Source organism: Leptodactylus fuscus, unplaced genomic scaffold (assembly GCF_031893055.1).
Source record: "Leptodactylus fuscus isolate aLepFus1 unplaced genomic scaffold, aLepFus1.hap2 HAP2_SCAFFOLD_185, whole genome shotgun sequence".
Classification (NCBI taxonomy): Eukaryota; Metazoa; Chordata; class Amphibia; order Anura; family Leptodactylidae; genus Leptodactylus; species Leptodactylus fuscus.
The window spans coordinates 22,858-45,952 of record NW_027440208.1 but is presented as its reverse complement, the minus strand read 5'-3'; the positions used below and the strand labels follow the sequence as shown (position 1 = coordinate 45,952).

Genomic DNA, 23,095 nt, shown 5'->3' with positions numbered 1-23,095 from the left:
ACTAAAGAAGAAAACCAACAGCTCTTCTCAGAGCTATACACTACAGGGAGAGGAGTCCAGCTTTCCATGGGGTGTCCCCCCAAAACAGGAATACAGAGCAATTCAGTCCAGTTCTATACGCTCAACCCAGCTTTCCTCAGTGTATAGACCATTAAAATGCATAAGGCTTGCGCAAAGGGACGAGGACGGGGGAGTGGAAATGCAGATGGGGAGCAAGGTTGCGGTCAACCAACAGCGTCTACTGCGCCTACAGCTCTGTGGCAGCAAGCATTACGCTTCTCCACAGTCCCCGGCTTGATGGCCACATTAAGTAAGGTGCAGGCCCGAGCACCAGGAAGAGGTGTTACAATGGCTGGCGGACAATGCTTCCAGCACATTCTCCACCAGCCAGTCAGCCTCTACCTCAACTCCTCCTCCTATCCAACAGACTGCTCCTCCTTCCTCACAACATGCCCAATCTTCCCAGCAACCTAATCCCATTTTACCGGAATTCATGAAATATCTAGACTCCAATGTCATCGGACTCCAATTTACATACTCACATAATGTTACCAAAATTTCATTTTTAGATGTGTGGCTAGAAGGTGACCCTAATACATGTCTAATTAACACTAGTGTGTATAGAAAAAACATGGCAGGTAACACACTCTTATTGGCTAGTAGTCATCCCCCAAACCACACACTACAATCCATCCCAGTGGGTGAATTGATACGCACTATACATACATGTTCAAATGAAGTTTTATATGAGGAACATAAAAAGATTACGTTAGATAGACTACATAGCAGAGGATACCTGAAATGGTCATGGAAACGGGCAGAAAACATAGTTGATTCCATACCCAGGGAAGATCTACTTAAAGAAAAAACATCTAAAAAATCCAGAAAAGGACATAGAAAATGAAATACTCTGCAGCGTCCTATAGTCTTCTCCACCCCATTTAGTAACCAATTCAAGGCCATTAAAAATATCATATATGGTAATATCCCAATACTTATGCAGGATCCAATTACCAAACAGATCAAATTGTAGCTAGAAGGGGATGTACCATAGGAGACAAGGTGTCACACAGCTTATATGTCAGGGATATACCCATATCAGATACATGGCGGAGTGTTAGAGGTTTCCACAAATGTGGTCTTAACCGGTGCAACATGTGCAAATATGCATATAAAGCTAAAACATTCACAGATTCAGATCAAAGTAGAACATACACCATCAAAGAGTTCATGAATTGCAACAGTCATCCTATCGTACACATGGTTGAATGTCAAACATGTAATCTCAGATATGTAGGACTAGCTGTTACCCGCGACTTGGTCTGCGGTGATTGTAGCAGTGGGTATATACAGGCGCGGGTAAGGTTTTCGTACTGTGTATAAGGTCTGGGATATGAAATGTAACTTTGTATCTTGTTTTTTCTGTAATTCAGAGAATACGTGAGACTTTTGTGTTGCAGTTACTTTGTATTTGAGCTGCTATATATACGGTGTTGTGAGAAACTTTACATAGTGACTTTGGGACAGAAGTATTTGAAGTTAACCCTTTCCCGCCGATGGCATTTTTTGATTTTCGTTTTTTGTTTTTGACTCCCCTCCTTCTAAACCCCATAACTTTTTTATTTCTCCGCTCCCAGAGCCATACGAGGTCTTAATTTTTGCGGGACAAATTTTTCTTCATGATGCCGCCATTATTTATTCTATATAATGTACTGGGAAGCAGGGAAAACATTCAGAATGGGGTGGATTTGAAGAAAAAATGCATTTCTGCGACTTTCTTACAGGCTTTGGTTTTACGGCGTTCACTGTGCAACCAAATTGACATGTCCCCTGTATTCTGTGTTTCGTTACGATTCCAGGGATAACAAATTTATATGGTTTTATTTACATTTTGACCCCTTAAAAAAATCCAAAACTGTGTTAAAAATTTTTTTTTTGAAAAGTCGCCATATTCTGACAGCCGTAACTTTTTTATACGTCAGTGTACGGGGATGTATAGGGCGTCTTTTCTTGCGGGGCCGGGTGTACTTTGTAGTTCTACCATTTTCGGGAAATGTTATTGCTTTGATCACTTTTTATTCAAATTTTTATCAGAATCAAAACAGTGAAAAAACGGCGGTTTGGCACTTTTGACCATTTTTCCCGCTACGGCGTTTACCGAACAGGAAAAATATTTGTATATCTTTGTAGAGCGGGCGATTTCGGACGTGGGGATACCTAACATGTATGTGTTTCACAGTTTTTAACTACTTTTATATGTGTTCTAGGGAAAGGGGGGTGATTTGAATTTTTTATCCTTTTTATTTGTTTTTATATATTTTTTTACTTTTTTTAAACTTTTTTTTTTGCATTTATTAGACCGCCTAGGGGTATTGACATGGGTGGGCGGTGTCGCGGATTGTCAGAGCGGTGGGGGTCGGCAAACATGGCTGCTCCGGAGCGTTAAAGAGCGCCTCCTGGAGTATCGGTAAGGTGAGGGGCAAAGTGGTAACGTATCTGTATATGAGATTGTGTGGGGTTAGGGGCGAGGCTGTAGAGGGTAATAGGAATTTTGTGGCTTGCTATAGTCCAAAGTGTGTGAGATTGCAGAGATGGTGATGTGAGTTTGGGTTTTGTGGGGGTCCTGGGAAAAACGTATGTGCGCTATTGTGACGAAAAGTAGCCTATTGCGCAATGGGGTGTATTAACTATGTTTGTGGAAACTTTCAGCCAAATCGGTCCAGCGGGTTTTGCGTGATTGAGGAACAAACATCCGAACATCCAAACACACAAACCCACAAACTTTCACATTTATAATATTAATAGGATGTTCCATATGAAACATCAAGACTCGTATTTCGGAACACATAACTGATAGTACCAAGCAAGCAGAGAATATTTCTAACTTATCTCGCCACTTTTCCGTAATACATAATAACGTTGATTCTCTGAAATTTTATGCAATAGAACGTGTAAATATGCCTTGGGGAAGGAACATCGTTCCGAAACGCGTAGCAGAGGGCTATACGCCCTGTCTCAGCCATATCCCCATAGGAACATGAAGAAGGTTTTATAAAGCATGATTAATAAAGATTGAAGATTTGATTCATCCTCGGTCTTGTGGATGTTGGATTTTTACGTCTCTTCTGGTTCAAAGCTGTGACTTACTGGGTTAAGTCCACCGGTTCCGTGCACCACAAGCTCCACGTCGGATATCACATAAAGGGGTGAGCTGAATATTCCTATTGTTTTTATGCACACGAGAAATACAGCGCTACCCACCCCCGTACACAAGCCTTAAATGGCCACATCTCCAAACTCCTGGCCCAGGAGATGTTGCCGTTCCGGCTTGTGGAAACTCAGGCCTTCCGTGACCTGATGGCAAGTGCAGCACCTCGCTATGCCGTCCCTAGCCATCACTATTTCTCCCGCTGTGCCGTCCCCGCCATGCACCAGCACGTGTCACGCAACACGTTCCATGCCTGGCCCACGTTTTCAATTTAGTGGTGCAACGGTTTTTACCAGAGCTACTGGTGACAGTGCAGCGCTTATGCGCACCCTTTGGCAAGTCCACAGTAGCCGCTGCTAGCCTCCGAGGCCTCCAGCAACGCCTCCATCTGCCAGAACACTGGCTGATGTGCGACGTCCCCATCCGCTGGAACTCGACGTACCACATGTTGAGCAGGGTGTGTGAGCAGCAGAGACCCTTGATGGAGTACCATGTCCAAAACCCAAGGGTTCCTCAGAGTCAGCTCCCGCATGAGTGGCCATGGATGGCAGACTTATGCAAGATCTTGCGTGTCTTTGAGGAGTCAACCATGAGGGTCAGCTGTGACAACGCAATTGTGAGTGTAACAATCCCGCTCCTGTGTGTGATGTGTTATCTAACACACCAAAGACCCTCTATTACCCCACTATCACAGCCTAACAACTACACACTATACACACTCACTACAACCTCTATCAAAGTGGGGGGAAATACCAGGAAACCTTCTTTACTCTCCAAATGGAGGGACACAAACCCCAATGTAAGCTCCACAAACATTACCAAGCCCCCCTTTATATCACGTTCCCCATGACAAGCACAGATGGAATAGACAATGGGAAATCCTTCAGTCCCCCCCCTGACCTGTCATTGTGGATGTGTGTGATGTGGGGAGACCTTCCAAAATTTGTTATGTCAGTCCAGGTAGCTGCAACGGGGCTAAGGGATAGCAGTAGGGAATCTCGCCCTGCACTACTCCCACTAGCTATCCCGGTCCCTGCCTCACGGGTGTGGGTCGGCTGTACTCAGGCTAAGCCTGACCCCGACAGCTCCTCTCTCACTGATTCCGTAGGCCTAGAGGGAAGTGGGAGAAGGAATGCCCTATAAGATCTCTAGGGACTGGAGACTAAAGGGGGTCACCCCTAACGAACAAGTGAAGCTGCTACTGACAGGGACTGACAAGGGTGTGCGCTGACTAACAACACAAGCAGCACACAGGAAAAATGTGGGAAAGGATTCCCCCAAACCAATATGGGAAGGAACCGTACACTAGGAAACAAACACAGGGAAACTGAGTAGAAATCAAAGGATAAGGCAATTCACTCACACAGTCAATTATACACAGAGGGAGGATTGGTGAACACAGAAGGGAAAACACACAAACCAACTCGTTCACCCAAACCTCCCAAAAATCAACCACGGAACTTCCTCTATCCCAGAACACCACCTACTCCTCCTGCTAAGGCCTAGCTCTGTAAAAGCGACACTCAGCACAGAACCATGGGAGGCAAGGGTATAAATACAGAGTAGAGACCACTCCTCCCAGGTGCAAATGGGAGGACAGACTAATCAACCAGGAGATAAAGCTGCCTACCATCAGTGCGCGCGTGCAAGTCAGAAGGTGTGCACCAATACCCACGACAGGACAACCCCGCAGCGCCAGGATGCCACCCCAGACACTGCGCAGCCAAAAACTCCCCAGGTAAGAAAAATAGAAATTAAAGAACCTAAATACTCCTAACAAAATTCACTTTTATGGCCCTTAACATGAGCCCGTACAAATGAAGTTCCAGGCCCTTAAGCTGAGCCCCAGCAGAGATTGGGGCCCTTCAGGTGACTTCAGCCTCTACCTGCAGAGATTGAGGCCCTTTGGGTGAGTAGAGCCTTGCACCAGCAGAGTGTTAGCCCCGGTGGTTCCAGAACCATCCCTCTCATTGTGTTGGATTGATGCAGTGGATGGGACTGAGGACCAGACATTGACCTTGATTGTGATTGGGAAATTGATAACATTTTAGCACCAAGTCCTGGGGGTAACTTTTATTTAGAGGACCACAAAGGGGGAGAAATGGCTGCAACCACTACTAGCGGTAATGGTCCTCTAATATCGGACTCTACATGACCTCTACAGGGTTTAGACAGCCCTAGACTGTATAAGGAAAGGGCTTTGGACTCATTGGCTGGTTTCTTATTCTATTTTCAAAATATTGGTGACGTTTTTTTAGTATTAGTCCATAAAAAGGGGGCACATAGGCGGGTCACTCACCTTCTACCAGGACGCATGGTGAGAGGAACAGGACCTGCAAATGGCGGACTCTTTGGAGCAACTGATCCAGGAGAGGGTGGCCAGCCAGGGCCCTGGCTGGTTGCTTAGCCTCCTTCAGCGGTCATGCGAATCGGGGGCCAGCGGATCGGTTTCCAGGGCGGCCGGGCGGCCGCTGAGGGTATCTCGCCCTCCATCTCGGCTGAGTCCCAGCCCGCCGGCGCGCGGGGGTGTCGGCGCTGCAAGGCAGAGAAGGGAGGCCGGGGTTCGTGGTCGGCAGTCAGCCTCTGGCAGCGGCAGCACAGGTGAGCGTTCCAGGAGACCTTCGATGCGTGCCCGGGGGAGGGTGGGGGGTGGGGGAGGGTCCCCAGCTTTGCCTCTGCGTGCCTCCTCTGATGCTAATATGGCCGCCGCCACGCGGCCTGAAGCAACGGTCGCTGCCGCGGCTGCTGTGGGTGGTGCTTCCCCTCTGCTCTTTGATGACGCGCCGCCGGGGGGCGTGCCCCTGGCGCGCGTCGCTGAAGCGGCCGGAAGTGACGGGGCGGAAGGGGCGGGGCTCAGCGCTTCTCTCGCCGGAGCTGCTGGAGACGCAGCTCCGGCTGCTTTCTCTGCCACAGCTGCTGCCGCAGGCTCCTCGGGCGGCGGTATGGATCCTCCTCGTCCGGCGGTCTATGCTCCTACAGTTCAGGTGGGTGTGTGCGGCGCAGGTCATGAGGGCGGGGCCTCCGGGGTCGGCGGGGGGGCGGGCCTACATGATGCTGCGGCCGACGGTGCGGTGGGGGTGGCATTAGGGGAGGGTCCCGCAGGTCACAGGGGTCAAGGGGTCACCCGAGGGGTTCGGTCGGCCCTCCTTCACAGCGGGGCGTCTGCGGGTGTAGGGGACTGGGTGCGGGAGGGCAGGGGCTCGCGTCATCGCTCTAACATTTCGCCTTTCTCTGAGTCTTCATCAGAAGACGACAGGTACCGCCACGGAAGTGGGCGTCACTTGGATGCATCGCGAAGACACAGCAGCCGGAGGAGTTCTCGTAGTCGCAGGAGCCGTACAAGACATCGCACCCCGCGCAGTCGTTCGTCCTCCAGGTCAAGGCGGAGCTACAGTCATTCAGACCGAAGGCTGCGGGACGGGTCGCATCGTGCCTCTTCGCATCGGGAGAGTCGTCGGGGTTCTGCAGTGGACGGCCGTCCGGAGAGGGCTACATCTTCTTCGGCTGGACTACGACATCAAGACGCACAGCCTCTACCGACCGCTCCTGTCCAGGCTCCTCTTCCGGTCCATCCGGGGCCGCAACCTGGTGAGTACGCCTGCCGCACGGCTTGGGCACCTCACACCACGACACCCACACCGACACTTGCACCTGGCCAGGATCTTTCATCCTTCATTAGGCAGTTGTTAGAGGTTTCAGGTAGTCCTCAGGTTAGGGCGGACCCGGTGTCCGCCGCTGCACCCGGGGGGGCTGCTCCTGCCCCGGTCGCGGACTTAGCATCGAGTTGCATGCTCCGGGACACTATGTTCTGCGGAGTCACTCCGCTGGGGACACACGTCCCAGCGGAACTTAGGGATAAGATTGTCAAGGGAGAGTTCATAGACATCTGGTCCTTGTTGTCGGCAGTGTTAGGAGTATTTTGTGTCGTGGGTATTGGTGCACACCTTCTGACTTGCTCGCACGCACTGTTGGTAGGCAGCTTGATTTCCTGGTTCATTAGTCTGTCCTCCCATTTGCACCTGGGAGGAGTGGTCTCTACTCTGTATATAAACCCATGCCTCCCATGGTTCTGTGCTGAGTGTCGCTTTTACAGAGCTAGGCCTTAGCAGGTGGAGTAGGTGGTTATCTTGGATAGAGGAAGTTCCGTGGTTGGTTTTTGGGAGGTTTTGGGTGAACAAGTTGGTTTGTGTGTTTTCCCTTCTGTGTTCACCAATCCTCCCTCTGTGTATAATTGACTGTGTGAGTGAATTGCCTTATCCTTTGATTTCTACTCAGTTTCCCTGTGTTTGTTTCCTAGTGTAAGGTTCCTTCCCATATTGGTTTGGGGAATCCTTTCCCACATGTTTCCTGTGTGCTGCTTGTGTTGTTAGTCAGCGCACACCCTTGTCAGTCCCTGTCAGTAGCAGCTTCACTTGTTCGTTAGGGGTGACCCCCTTTAGTCTCCAGTCCCTAGAGGTCTTATAGGGCATTCCTTCTCCCACTTCCCTCTAGGCCTACGGTGTCAGTGAGAGAGGAGCTGTCGGGGTCAGGTTTAGCCTGAGAACAGCCGACCTACACCCGTGAGGCAGGGACCGGGTTAGCTAGTGGGAGTAGTGCAGGGCGAGATTCCCTACTGCAATCCCTTAGCCCCGTTGCAGCTACCTGGACTGACATAACAGTACACTCAGCCGGTAAAAAAAAAAAAAAAAAAAAAAAAAAAAGGGTTCGTTTGCATTATGACGGACCTGAAACAGTTGTACCAGGCGGTGCAGCAGATCTCCACTGAGATGGAGGGGATCAAGCTACGAATGGATGCCATCCAAGCTTCTGGCGTATCTCAAGTACAGCAGTTGGCTCAACACACAGCCTCTCAGGTGGAGGGCATACAGAGGCAGGTGAGTAGCGCCCCTGTGGGTCGGCCTCTGGAGCCAAAAGTCAGCTTACCTGAACCCTTCCGAGGTAAGAGGTCAGATTTTTTCCGATTTCAAAAGGACTGTCTTTTGTATTTCCGGCTACGGCCGTTTTCCTCCGGTTCTGAGGTACAGAGAGTTGGGATTATTATTACTTTATTGAGAGATGATCCCCTCATCTGGGCACATTCGTTACCAGCCAACTCAGCTTGCTTACTAACTGTAGAGGCGTTTTTCTCCACAATGGGGTTACTGTATGACGACCCAGACAGGGTACGCACGGCTGAGTATAACCTACGACGTGTGGTGCAAGGGGATCACGCTATAGAGAAATATTGCACAGAGTTTCGTAGGTGGGCAGCAGAAGTACACTGGAATGACCCCGCTCTACTTAGTCAGTTTGAGACAGGAACCACGTCTCGGACCAGGTTAAAGATCATCTAGTTTCTCACCCTGTTCCTGGAGATCTAGATGAGGCCATGCAGCTGGCAATTAGAGTTGGACGGCGCCTCCGGGAGCGTGGAGACAAGAGTCCTGGGGGGCTTAGCCCTCCTCAATTCTCCGTTTTTAGAGAGGACCCGGGGGACCAACCCATGCAGATTGGGGCCACTGTGCGAAGTGCTAGACCCAAGAGTGAAGGGTCCCGCACAGTACGCTGTTTTGTGTGTGGAGGAATGGGACATTTAGCAAGGGTATGCCCCTCCAGAGAATGGTTCGCCAAGGAGGGTAATAACCCCAGGTCTATTGAGAGTAAGGGGAGAAAACCTACTAAGGAGGGAGGTGTGCATATTTCCTGTACTCAGACTGCCGGGTTGACCCTTGATGGATGGGTAAATGGGCAGAAGTGCCGGATTTTGGTTGATTGTGGTTCGGCAGTCAACCTTATTGACTCAGAGTTTTGCGAGCAACTAAGGGTGAGTCCTTTGGTCTTGAAGTCTCAGATACCGGTGTGGGCTATTGATAAGACCCCTCTACAGCAATCTGTCATCTCCAAACAGGTGGAGGGTCTGGAGTTTATTGTGGGTGGCCACAGGGAAGAGATTGACTTGTTCTTGTTGTCTAAATTACCAGCACAAGTAGTGTTGGGGTGGCCCTGGCTGAAGCAGCATAACCCTATTATCAACTGGGAGACCGAGACAGTAGTTTCTTGGGGGCAGGGGTGTAATGGTCGATGTCTGCCCATATCCGTGATGTCTTTGTCTATAGATAATTTGCCTCAAGAAATATGTGAGTTCAGGGAGGTCTTTGAGGAAAGGGCAGCCAAGACATTACCACCACATCGCACCTATGATTGCTCGATTAAATTTATACCTAATGCTGTGCTACCCAAGACAAGGTTGTACAATCTCACTATTCCGGAGAGGGAGGCGCTCAAAGAGTATATTGAGGGGAGTCTAGAGGTGGGGCATATTCGCCCATCTAAGTCCCCAGTAGCAGTGGGGTTTTTCTTTGTTAAGAAGAAAGATGGAGGGTTGCGCCCTTGTTTGGATTTTAGGGAGATTAATAAAATCACGGTGCGGAATCCCTATCCCATCCCGTTGATCTCGGATCTTTTCAGCCAGATTACGGGAGCTCGCTGGTTTAGTAAAATAGATTTACGTGGGGCGTATAACTTGCTGAGAATCAAGAAGGGGGATGAGTGGAAAACAGCGTTTAACACACCCCTAGGACACTTTGAGAATCTGGTGATGCCTTTCGGTCTAACCAATGCGCCTGCGTTTTTTCAGAATTTTATTAATGATGTACTAAGTGCCGTCATAGGGAGGGGGGTTGTGGTCTATCTGGACGATATACTCATTTACACCCCGGATTTGGAGACTCATTGGGAGAGAGTGAGAGAGGTTTTAAATCTCCTGAGGGTTAACCAATTAAGTGCTAAGCTGGAGAAATGTGTGTTCGCGGTCAATAAATTATGTTTCCTTGGCTATATCCTATCGGACAAGGGGTTCGAGATGGATCCTGAGAAGGTCAGGGCAGTCTTGGAGTGGCCGCGACCTGAGAACCTAAAGGCGGTCCAACGGTTCTTGGGATTCTCCAACTATTATCGCCAGTTTATTAAGGGATTTTCTGAGGTTGTGAAACCCATCTCGGACTTGACTAAGAAGGGGGCTGACTGTGCTAAGTGGTCGCCAGAGGCGCTAGCCGCGTTTGAAGAATTGAAGAAGCGATTCTCCTCCGCTCCCATTTTGAGACAGCCGGATGAGAGGTTGGCCTTCCGAGTGGAGGTGGATGCCTCCTCGGTGGGGGTGGGTGCAGTACTTTCTCAGGAGTTCGAGGAGGGTACGCATCCCTGTGCCTTCTTTTCTAAGAAATTCTCTGCCTCTGAACGGAATTATGACATCGGAGATAGAGAACTACTAGCAATAAAACTAGCGTTCGAACATTGGCGTCATTTCCTGGAGGGGGCCAGAAGGCCAGTCCAGGTATTTACCGATCACAAGAATTTGGTTTATCTTGGGTCGGCGAAGAGATTAAATGCACGGCAGGCCAGATGGGCTCTATTTTTTGCGCGGTTCCATTTTACCGTGACTTATGTGCCGGGTTCAAAGAATGTTAAGGCTGATGCTTTATCCCGGTATATGTCGACTGAGGAGGAACGAGAGGCGCCGGCCACTATTCTTGGGGATGGAGTGGTGGTAGCAGTATTGGGCACAAAATTGGAGAAAGCCTTGATCGAAGCGCAACACGCTGCACCTTCCAAGATACCTAGAAACAAGCTGTTTGTCCCAACTACTCTCCGACAAAGTCTACTGAGGGAGTGTCACGAGTCGGTTCTTGCTGGTCACCCGGGGGTTTCAGAGACCATGAGATTGGTGTCTAGGAATTTTTGGTGGCCAGGGTGGAGTAAGGATGTCTTGCAGTTTGTTCAAAATTGTTCGGTCTGTGCAAGAGCCAAGGCGTCGCTTACCCGTCCCCACGGTCTTCTACATCCGTTAGAACCTCCTAAGGCACCTTGGACTCATCTGTCTATGGATTTCATCACGGGCCTTCCAGTGTCTAAGGGTTTCACGGTCATTTGGGTAGTCGTTGACCGCTTCACGAAAATGTGCCATTTGATCCCGTTTTCCAGGCTGCCATGTGCCAAGACACTATCAGGGTCATTTATTAAAGAAATTGTAAGGTTGCATGGTCTTCCTGAGGAGATCGTTTCGGACAGGGGTCCGCAATTTGTGGCTAAATTCTGGCGGGCTTTTTGCAGCAGGTTGGGAGTTACACTGTCGTTTTCCTCCGGGTTTCACCCGGAGTCTAACGGGCAAACAGAGAGGAAGAATCAGGATGTGGAACAGTTTTTGAGGTGTTTTGTTCGAGAGAATCAGAATAATTGGGCTGACTTTCTTCCCCTGGCAGAATTTTCCTTAAACAACCATGATTCCAACGCCACAGGTACCACACCTTTTTTTTGCTCCGGTGGTAGACATCCTGTTTTCGGAGTATTTTCTTCCATTTCGTCCCCAGTTCCGGAGGAGGAGCTATTTTCTAAAAAGCTGCAAGGGGTATGGTCCCGTATCCGAGAGAATCTGGTGCGGGCGTCGCACCAGGCTAAGGTCCAGGCGGATAGGAAGAGAGGGGAGTTGCAGTTCTTCCCTGGTGAGATGGTTTGGTTGTCCACCAAGAATATCAGGTTGAAGGTTCCTAGCAAGAAGCTGAGTCCCAGGTTTGTGGGTCCTTTTAAGATCATCAAGATGGTAAATGAAGTGGCGGCGCAGCTGCAACTACCTAAAAGGTGGAAGATAAACCGGGTGTTTCATGTCTCCTTGTTAAAGAAGGCCAAGAAGGGAACGTCTCCAGTTAAAGTTCCACCAGTTTCTGAGTCCGGGGAGTATGAGATATCCCGAGTTCTGGATAGCAAATATGTTCGGGGGAAGCTACGGTATCTGGTGGCATGGAAGGGATACGGTCCTGAAGATAATTCTTGGGTTCTGGAGTCGGATATGTCAGCCCCCAGACTCGTGGAGAAATTCCACAAGGAGTTCCCGAAGAAGGATGCTCCTAGGGAATCCGGAGTCTTCTCCTTGAGGGGAGGATCCTGTTAGGAGTATTTTGTGTCGTGGGTATTGGTGCACACCTTCTGACTTGCTCGCACGCACTGTTGGTAGGCAGCTTGATTTCCTGGTTCATTAGTCTGTCCTCCCATTTGCACCTGGGAGGAGTGGTCTCTACTCTGTATTTAAACCCATGCCTCCCATGGTTCTGTGCTGAGTGTCGCTTTTACAGAGCTAGGCCTTAGCAGGAGGAGTAGGTGGTTATCTTGGATAGAGGAAGTTCCGTGGTTGGTTTTTGGGAGGTTTTGGGTGAACAAGTTGGTTTGTGTGTTTTCCCTTCTGTGTTCACCAATCCTCCCTCCGTGTATAATTGACTGTGTGAGTGAATTGCCTTATCCTTTGATTTCTACTCAGTTTCCCTGTGTTTGTTTCCTAGTGTACGGTTCCTTCCCATATTGGTTTGGGGAATTCCTTTCCTACATGTTTCCTGTGTGCTGCTTGTGTTGTTAGTCAGCGCACACCCTTGTCAGTCCCTGTCAGTAGCAGCTTCACTTGTTCGTTAGGGGTGACCCCCTTTAGTCTCCAGTCCCTAGAGGTCTTATAGGGCATTCCTTCTCCCACTTCCCTCTAGGCCTACGGTGTCAGTGAGAGAGGAGCTGTCGGGGTCAGGTTTAGCCTGAGAACAGCCGACCTACACCCGTGAGGCAGGGACCGGGTTAGCTAGTGGGAGTAGTGCAGGGCGAGATTCCCTACTGCAATCCCTTAGCCCCGTTGCAGCTACCTGGACTGACATAACAGGCAGACCATATTGCCGTCGATAAGGAGCGGACTTTTGAAAAAGGTTCGGAACGTAAGCAGAGAGTGGCGAAAACTTTTGGCAACTGGTTACAGGCCTTCGCCACTCTTGCTTATATTACGTGTCAGGCTTCCCCGGTGAAGGGCCCTGAGCTCTTCATTTATATGGATACAGTTTACAGCGCGTATAAATTGCATGGGGGTTCGGCCTGGTGGCGGTACGATGAGGAGTACCGTCGCCGCCTGGCCCTGACCCCCTCCGTCGGTTGGGCCTCTAAGGCTACCGATGTTTGGATCCAGCTGATCCTTTCCCAACGCCCCCAGCGGCCTTTTCAGTCAGGTGCCGCCGGTGCGGGGCAGCAGCCCGCAGCGACGGCACAGCGTCTGAGTGGAACCTGCTGGCTCTACAATGAGGGCCACTGCAGATTTCACTCTTCCTGCCGCTTCAAACACGAGTGTTCGATCTGTGGCAGGTCGCACTCTGCCTTGCGCTGCTTCCGCCGTAACCGGCAAGGCGGCAAGCTGGGTGCTGCCGGCACCACAGAGAACGCCGGTGAACGTGCGGCTGCTGGAACAGTGGCTCGCCCTCTACCCCAGGAGGCGGGAGGCAAGCCTGCTTCTTGAGGGTTTCTCCGACGGTTTTTATATTCCCCACGCCCCTTCTTCGGTTATGTTTCTTTCCCCTAATTTAAAGTCTGTCAGGGATAATGAGGAGATGGCGTGGGAGAAGGTCATGAAGGAGGTGACGTTGGGCCGGATGGCCGGCCCCTTTTCCGATCCCCCGCTGTTGAATTTACGGGTCTCCCCCTTGGGCTTGGTGCCCAAAAAGGAGGCGGGCAAATTCCGGCTCATTCATCACCTCTCTTACCCTCCTGGGTCATCAGTTAACGACGGCATTTCGAAGGAGGATGCGGCAGTGTCGTACACCTCTTTCGACAGGGCTGTTTTTCTGGTTGGTAGGGCTGGTCCGGGTGCTCTGTTGGCTAAGTCCGACATTGAGTCGGCTTTCCGGCTGCTTCCGGTGCACCCCGACTGTTTCCACTTGTTAGGTTGTAGGGTTAAGGACAGTTTTTTCGTCGACATGTGCTTGCCTATGGGATGCTCTATTTCATGCTATTATTTCGAGCTTTTTAGCTCCTTTTTGGAGTGGTCTTTGCGTTATGAATCGGGCATCCCATCAGTTTTGCACGATTTCTTGTTTGTTGGTCCGGGAGGGTCGCCTGTTTGCGCGTATTTGTTAGCTACCTTTAGGTCCTTGATGTCCCGGCTGGGCGTTCCCCTTTCTGCCAAGAAAACGGAGGGCCCGTGTACGCGGCTGTCCTTTCTCGGTATCGAGATAGACTCGGTCGACATGGTGTTTAGGCTCCCGCCTGACAAGCTCGACCGTCTGCTGGGTATGATTGGGGATTTCCTTCTCGCCAAAAAAGTTACGTTGCACCAGATGCAGTGTCTCCTCGGCCTGCTGACATTTGCATGCCGGGTTCTGCCCATGGGGCGCGCCTTTTGTCGCCGGCTGTCGCTGGCTACGAAGGATGTGCTCCACCCCGACCATTTTATTCGCATTACGCGTACACTGAAGGAGGATTTGTGTGTTTGGAGCGTTTTTCTTTCTCAGTTTAACGGTCGGGCTGTTTGTCAGCAGGAGGAGGTTACAAATGCAGAGCTTTCTTTGTTTACGGACGCGGCTGGGGGCGACGGTTTCGCGGCTGTCTTCGGGGATGAGTGGTGCAGGGGGTCTTGGCCTCCGCAGTGGGTTGAATCGGGCTTGGTTAAGAACATGGCCTTGTTGGAATTTTTCCCGATTGTGGCCGCGATAGAGCTTTGGGGTGATGGGATGTCCAATCGTAGGATAGTTTTTTGGTGTGATAACCTTTCGGTAGTGCAGGTTATAAATAGTCAGTCTTCTTCCTCACCTCCGGTGCTGGCGCTGCTTCGGCATTTAGTTCTGGTTTGTTTGCAGCGTAACATTTGGTTTAAAGCTCGCCATGTGCCTGGGGTGCGGAATAGGATTGCTGATGCTTTGTCTCGCTCACGTTTTCAGGTCTTCCGTGCCCTGCATCCGTCGGCAAAGACAGAGGGTTGGAGTTGCCCCGATTCCTTGTGGAGCCTGGTAGGGAACAGCTGCTAGAGCTCATTTGGGGGTCGGTATCTGCGTCTACGTGGAAGAGCCACCACAGTGCCTGGGTCCTTTGGTTGTCCGTGTCTGGCGGTTCAGCACCCGCGGACGCTCAGATGTTGTTAGATGTTTCTTTGGAATTTTTAGTCAAACTGAGGAGCCAGGGGCTGTCTTATTGCGCGGTTGTTAAAAGGTTAGCTGGGGTTGCATTTATGCTCAAGTTGTTTGGTCGTTTGGATGTTAAAAAACACTTTGCTATCCGACAGGTTTTGAAGGGATGGAGGAAGGAGAAGTGTGGGGGGGATCGGCGGCGGCCGGTCTCGTTTAGCTTGTTAACTCACTTGTTTGGGGTTCTGGAGGTCGTGTGTCTGGATGGTTTCGAGTTGGTTTTGCTGAGGCCCTCCGTATTGGGGAGTTAGTCAGTCCCAGTAAAACTAGGCCCGGGGGTTTGGGCGCGGGTGATGTGGTTGTTTCCGATGCAGAGGTTAAAATTTGTCTTCGCCGCTCGAAAACGGACGTTTTCGGGCGGGGTACTTGGATTACCATTGGACGCACGGGGTCTGAGTTTTGCCCCGTGGTTTTGATTCGGGATTATTGTGCTAGGCGTCCCGCAGGGGACGTCCTTTTATTGCATGAATCTGGTTCGCCTCTCACTCGTTTCCAATTCCTGTCTGTTTTTTGTGCATGTTTAGTTGCTGTGGGGCTGGAGCCTCGGGACTTCGGCACCCATTCCTTCCGCATCGGAGCCGCCACGACGGCCGATGCTTGTGGTTTGGGCGATGAGGCGGTAAAACGCTTGGGGCGCTGGAGATCCGATTGCTTCCGGTCTTACATTCGGCCCGACCTGATGACTCCCTAAGCCTCGGCGTTCGCTGAGTGCGATGGGGTGCTGATCTGGGCCTTTATGTCTTTTTCTTGCATTTTTCTTCTATGTCTTGTGCCTTTGTTTTTCTGTGTTTTCTCTATAGAGGCTGTTCCGGTAGTGGTGTGGCTCATAGGCCACTCTTTCCTGTATTGGGCGGAGAGGAGAGCGGCGGTTCGGCTTGGGGGTCTACATTTCGGCCTGGACGGAGTGGACGTTCGTTGGAGAGGTTGTCGAGGTCTGCAGTGGAGGCAGGTTCTGCCCGAAATAGTGGCCGCGAGCCGTTTGACGGCAGGTCCTGCAGTTATTGTAGTCCATGCCGGAGGTAATGATCTGGGTCATGTGAAGCTAGCCGAACTCATTACCATGGTAAAGCAGGATCTCCGCCGAGTATATGACTTTTTCGGTAAGGTGGTCCTGGTGTGGTCGGAGGTTGTGCCTCGCCTTTGTTGGAGAGGCGCGCGAGACGTCGCCGCGATTGATAGGGCTCGGCGGGTTCTGAACATCCGGGTTTCCAAATTTGTTAGGTCTTTGGGTGGGGTAACCATACGGCACTTGGATTTGGAGGGTAATAACGAGAAGTTGTTAATGAGGGACGGAGTGCATCTCAACCCCATAGGGTCTGATATTTTTCTCTCTGGGCTGCAAGATGGGCTTGAGAGGGCCCTGGTTCTTTTGGGTGGGGGGGCCAACAGGCAGGTGTAGGGAGGGAGCGGTACACTGCCTGTTGTGTGGCGGGGGTGTCCATGCCCAATTTGAAGTATGGTAACCTACATGCTCGCTGGATCGCAGTGGAGCATTCAGGGCGAATTAAGAAGACAGGAAGAAGAAGAGCCGGAGGCGGGCATGGACGGTTTATCTTTTGTTTCTCGTTTTGAGGTTTTTATTTACCTTTGTTATCAGGTATAAATAAAGCTGTGGCCTACCCCACTTATACCACACTTAAGTTTCTGATGGTCTTTATTGTTAGTGAATAGTCACCAAAAGAGGGGTGTTATACACAGAGATGGGTCCAATGAGTCCTGATCAGGTGTTAATTGTCCAAACAACATGCTCCAGTACTTTACATGTAGATCAGAAACCACTTTCCCTTCTGACACCAGAGTTAACCAAGCTTCACCATCATCATCCTGCTGAGATGGAGCCACTAAAGGAAACCTTGCCTTCCAAGGCCTGTCCTGGAGCTGCGACTGAGCCAAATGCAAACACAGAGTCCTTTGGAACTGAACAAAATTCACCAGCAGTGTTTTTGGCCCTTAGGGTGAGTTCACATGGAGTAAACTGGGTAAACTGGCGTGTATGTTGGCGTGTAATTTTACACGTGTAAAATAAGTCTCCCATTGACTTCAATGACATTTTTTTACACGTGTAAAAAAACCACGTCAAAATACATGTGTAAAATGTCATTGAAGTCAATGGGAGTCTTATTTTACACGTGTAAAATTACACGCCAACATACACGCCAGTTTACTCTGTGTGAACAACCCTTTAGGGTTCCACTTAACGCGTGGACAAGTGCATGCGGCCAGGGATGCTACATCTCAATCACGGCACACTGGCTGAATGTAGTTGAGGCTGGGACCAGGTCGCAAACTGTGGCGGCCTGCCTTGTCTCCCCACCCAATATTCCTGGCAGGAGTGCTGAAACACCACCCTCCTCCTCCTTCACCATTAAATCGACCCCAGCTACGAGTTGGAAACGCTGCAGCACTGGTGTGGAGAGACGTCAGCAGGCTGTGCTGAAGCTCATCAGCTTGGGGGACAGACAGCACACTGCCTCCGAGGTCAGGGATGCCATCCTCGATGAGATGGCAATGTGGTTTTCACCGCTGCACCTGGGCCCAGGTATTTTGTCATGTGTGATAATGGCCGGAACCTGGTAGCGGCTCTGGAGCTTGCCAGCCTCCAACACGGCCCATGCCTGGTGCACGTTTTCAACTTATTGGTGCAACGGTCTTTAAAAACGTACCACAAGGTTCTCGAGCTACTGGTGAAAGTGCGGTGCTTGTGCTCCCACTTTGGCAGGTCTACAGTAGACATTGCTAGCCTCAATACACTCCAGCAACGCCTACATCTGCCTGAAGCACCGGCTGTTGTGCGAGGTCACCACACGCTGAAACCCTAGATACCGTCTGTTGAGCAGGGTGTGTGAGCAGCAGAGATCTTTGATGGAGTTCCATCTACAAAACCCAAGGGTTCCTCAGAGTCAGCTCCCGAAGTTTCTGCACCATGAGTTTCCATGGGTGGCAGACTTATGTGAAATCCCATCCCATCCTTTCCACTTGACAAGAAACATTAGCATGCGCTCATCACAATTCCTGATATGGCAGCTGTGTTAAGCAGGGTGCAGGGTACAACACAGACCAGGCCCGAGCACCAGGAACAGGTGTTACAATGGCTAGCGGATAATGCTTCCAGCTGCTTTTCCAGCAGCCGGTCAGCCACTACCTGCAGTCGTGTTCATACCCAAGAGTCTGCCCCTCCTTCCTCCCAACATGCCCAATCTTCCCAACAGAGTCATCCCACCCTTGCCCCCTCCCAGGATCTCTTTTCGGGTCTTTTTACTGTCTCTCCCTCTGTTGAGCCACTTTCTGAATCACAGGAGCTACCAGACGACTTTTTGTGTCCTGAGGCTCAAATAGTGAAGCATCCACCATTTCCTACCAATTTTGTGGTTGTGGACCCACAACCGGCGTTTCTGGGCCTCGGTGATGATGACAAGACACAGTTGCCATCAGGGCAAGCTGTGGTTATGTGCAGTTTGCAGTAAGGTGAGAGTGAGCAATTGGAAGAGGAGTTGGTGGACGACGAGGCCACCGACCCGAAATGGACAGGGGTGATGTCTAGCGTGAAAAGCAGGGTAGATGTGGAGGCAAGCACAGCAGAGAAAAAGGTGGCTAGAGGCAGAGGCATGGACAGGGGTGATGTCTAGGGGGGAAAGCAGTGTAGATGTGGAGGCAAGCTAATCATGAAAAAATGTGGTTATAAGCAGAGGCATGGACAGGGGTGATGTCTAGGGGGGAAAGCAGTGTACATATGGATGCAAGCGCAGCAGCAAAAAATGTGGCTAGAGGCAGAGGCATGTCCAGAGGCAGCAAGGCCAAAGATTTTCCGTGTCCTAGCCACTCGCGCAAAACTCACCCATGTTGGCAGACTTATGCGAGATCTCTTCGTGTCTTTGAGGAGTCCACCAAGAGGGTCAGCTGTGACGACACACTCGTGAGCGTCACAATCCCGCTCCTGTGTGTGATGCGAGAATCCCTCCTCGCCATCAGGGATAACGCATTGTACGCTGAGGAGTCAGGCATAGGTGCTGAAACATCCTAGCAGGATAGTCATGGCAGACTCCTGTCCGCTTCACAGCGTATATTGTTGGAGGAAGAGGAGGATAACGAAGTGGCAGATGATTTCATTGTCACACAAGAGGCTAGTGGCACCCCCTGGCCAAACTACTGCCACTGAGGGGCCTAGTGTCACCAGGAGGGACAAGTATAGGCTCATGTTGCGGGAGTACCTGGCCAACCACAGCCCTGTCCTCTCCGATCCCTCTGCGCCCTACACTTAGTGGGTCTACAAATTAGATTTGTGGCTGGAACTTGCGCTATACGCCTTGGAGGTCCTTCCCTGCCCTGCCACCAGCGTGCTATCGGAAAGGGTCTTCAGCGCAGCCGGTGGCATCATCACCGATAAGCACAGCCGGCTGTCAGCTTACAGTGCTGACCGGCTGACTTTCATCAAAATGAACAGCCAATGGATAGACCCATCATTTGCATGACAAATTTAGTGCGGTTTGCACACTTTACAAGTCTAAACTGAGTAGGGGCTCTGAAAAGAGCAACCTTACCACCTCTTGCGTGCGCTGTCATTTGGAAGGCAAGCCCTGGGCTCAGTGGGAGAGAACAAATGCAGGACAATCGTCGCCCAGCGTTGCCGACACTGCCACTTCCACCGTTTACACCAGCCTGGACACCTACACATCTGTCTCTGACAGTTTGGGGAAAGCCTCTTTGAAAGCCTACTCCTGCACTGCTACCTCAACCACAGCTGTGACCTGTACATGCTTCAGCACTGGGGTGTGGAGATGTCAACAGGACGTGCTGAAGCTGATCAGCTTGACCAACAGAAAACACACTTCCCCCGAGGTCAGGGATGCCATCCTGGCTGAGATGGCAATGTGTTTTTCCCTGCTACACCTGGGGCCTGGCATTTTTGCGCCTGTGATAATGGCTGGAACCTGGTAGCAGATCTGGAGCTTGCCAGACTCAAACACGGTCCACACATGACCCACGTTTTCAAATTGTTGGTGCAATGGTTCTTTGAAACCTACACCATTGTGCCTGATATACAGGTCAAAGTGCGGCCATTTTCGTAAGTGAGAACTAGCCTCTGCTAGGCAGAAAACATTCAGAGCACACTCCTCTCATCTTCGCACCGTTGGCTGGCGGAGGAAGAAGAGGGGGATGGAGTGGCATCTGATGTCCCTGTCCCACACGAGGCTAGAGGGTGCACTGCAGTGCATCCCATTGCTTCACCACAAATGGTGTGAAGGGGAGTGGAAAATGGAGGAAATGAAGAGTGACCCTTACAGTTGGGGCCAGCAAAGGCATGCCAAGTAACACACTGGCACACATGGCTGACTTCATGTTGAGTTGCTTTTCAAGAGACAAACGCATACTTCACATCATGGAGAGCAAACAATACTGGATTGAACAAAAAATTGGAATGAGCTGATCCCTGTTACGGATAGCCCTCAGCAGCACCTCTGTCCCTACGTCTACAAGCCGCAAAATGACACAAATATGGCGGCGGCCGTTCTTATAAATCGGAGGTCACATGTTTTCGGCAGCCAATGGGTTTTATCAAATTTTTTTCACTGCCTCCATTGTCGTAGTTCCCGTCCCACCTCCCCTGCACAGTTATCGGTGCAAAAAACGCGCCAGAGAAGTTGGGAGGGGATACAGATTTTTACTGATTTTGCAGTAAATCGAATACCTTGAAAGGCCTGATACAGAGCAATTTGATCGAATGGTGTTCGCTCATCTCTAATTATTATCATCCTCCATTATTACCCTCCATCTCAGTAACAACCAAGGGACTATAATACCGAACAACCGCTCTAACCACTGACATTCACTGAAATAATAGCCTCATTATTGGGTGTTCTGTATCCAGGTCCAGGTGACTGGTGGTTTGATGGATCCATCACTGTATATATATACACTCACCGGCCACTTTATTAGGTACACCATGCTAGTAACGGGTTGGACCCCCTTTTGCCTTCAGAACTGCCTCAATTCTTGGTGGCATAGATACAACAAGGTGCTGGAAGCATTCCTCAGAGATTTTGGTCCATATTGACATGATGGCATCACACAGTTGCAGTCGCAGATTTGTCGGCTGCACATCCATGATGCGAATCTCCCGTTCCACCACATCCCAAAGATGCTCCTCTATTGGATTGAGATCTGGTGACTGTGGAGGCCATTGGAGTCCAGTGAACTCATTGTCATGTTCAAGAAACCAGTCTGAGATGATTCCAGCTTTATGACATGGCATTGCATTATCCTGCTGAAAGTAGCCATCAGATGTTGGGTACATTGTGGTCATAAAGGGATGGACATGGTCAGCAACAATACTCAGGTAGGCTTTGGCGTTGCAACGATGCTCAATTGGTACCAAGGGGCCCAAAGAGTGCCAAGAAAATATTCCCCACACCATGACACCACCACCACCAGCCTGAACCGTTACCGATACAAGGCAGGATGGATCCATGCTTTCATGTTGTTGACGCCAAATTCTGACCCTACCATCCGAATGTCGCAGCAGAAATCGAGACTCATCAGACCAGGCAACGTTTTTCCAATCTTCAATTGTCCAATTTCGATGAGCTTGTGCAAATTGTAGCCTCAGTTTCCTGTTCTTAGCTGAAAGGAGTGGCACCCGGTGTGGTCTTCTGCTGCTGTAGCCCATCTGTAGCCTCAAAGTTGGACGTACTGTGCGGCGTTCAGAGATGCTCTTCTGGCTACCTTGGTTGTAACGGGTGGCTATTTGAGTCACTGTTGCCTTTCTATCAGCTCGAACCAGTCTGGCCATTCTCCTCTGACCTCTGGCATCAACAACGCATTTCCGCCCCCCACAGAACTGCCGCTCACTGGATGTTTTTTCTTTTTCGGACCATTCTCTGTAAACCCTAGAGATGGTTGTGCGTGAAAATCCCAGTAGATCAGCAGTTTCTGAAATACTCAGACCAGCCCTTCTGCCACCAACAACCATGCCACGTTCAAAGGCACTCAAATCACCTTTCTTCCCCAGACTGATGCTCGGTTTGAACTGCAGGAGATTGTCTTGACCGTGTCTACATGCCTAAATGCACTGAGTTGCCGCCATGTGATTGGCTGATTAGAAATTAAGTGTTAACGAGCAGTTGGACAGGTGTACCTAATAAAGTGGCCGGTGAGTGTATATACACTATGTACTATACTATACTATACTATATACATTGTATGCTGTGACAACATAACACCACCATACAGATAGCAGCACTATGTAATCTCATCATATAGTTCTAAAATTCTTGTTGTGTGCAGGTTGGAGGAGACCCCAGTAGAGGACGGTGCAGGTTATCTCACCTCTCTGTCCATGTTATAATCCTGCCTGTGTGATACAGATATATTACCGCACTGTGTGTAGATCTGATCTCACCTCCAGGTCCAGGAGGACTACACCCCCGAGCCAGGGCCAGAGATCCCAACAGTATCAGAGACGACAGAAGATTCATCCTGAAGGAAGAAGAAGAAGGTGGTAAAGAATATTACTAAATGTAATGAGAACTCAGAGACTGAGGAGAAATGTAGAAAATCATTTGTTTTCATGTCCCTGAGTTATTCTCCAGTCACTACCAGAGCTGCATTACTACACTTGCAACATCCCAGAGGGCTCCTGGTTTCAGTGTTTGTCTACTGTGCTTCAGATAGTAATAGGCAGATAACAGATAGTAATAGATTGTATCCCCCTGTCCTACAGTCGGCCTCTCCTGACATGGCTGATAACAGATAGTAATAGATTGTATTCCCCTGTCCTACAGTCGGCCTCTCCTGACATGGCTGATAACAGATAGTAATAGATTGTATTCCCCTGTCCTACAGTCGGCCTCTCCTCTCCTGACATGGCTGATAACAGATAGTAATAGATTGTATTCACCTGTCCTACAGTCGGCCTCTCCTCTCCTGACATGGCTGATAA

At 50.2% G+C, this 23,095-nt stretch overlaps 1 protein-coding gene across 1 annotated transcript in view; it reads right to left on the bottom strand.

The window, feature by feature from the left end:
• LOC142187308 (fucolectin-7-like) overlaps positions 1-22,631 on the bottom strand; it is a 46,536-nt gene extending 23,905 nt beyond the window's left edge. The window contains exon 1 of the mRNA XM_075261533.1: positions 22,556-22,631. Coding sequence (XP_075117634.1) covers positions 22,556-22,631 — 76 coding nt within the window. The remainder of the gene's footprint in view (positions 1-22,555) is intronic.
• Between the last annotated feature and the right edge of the window lie 464 nt (positions 22,632-23,095).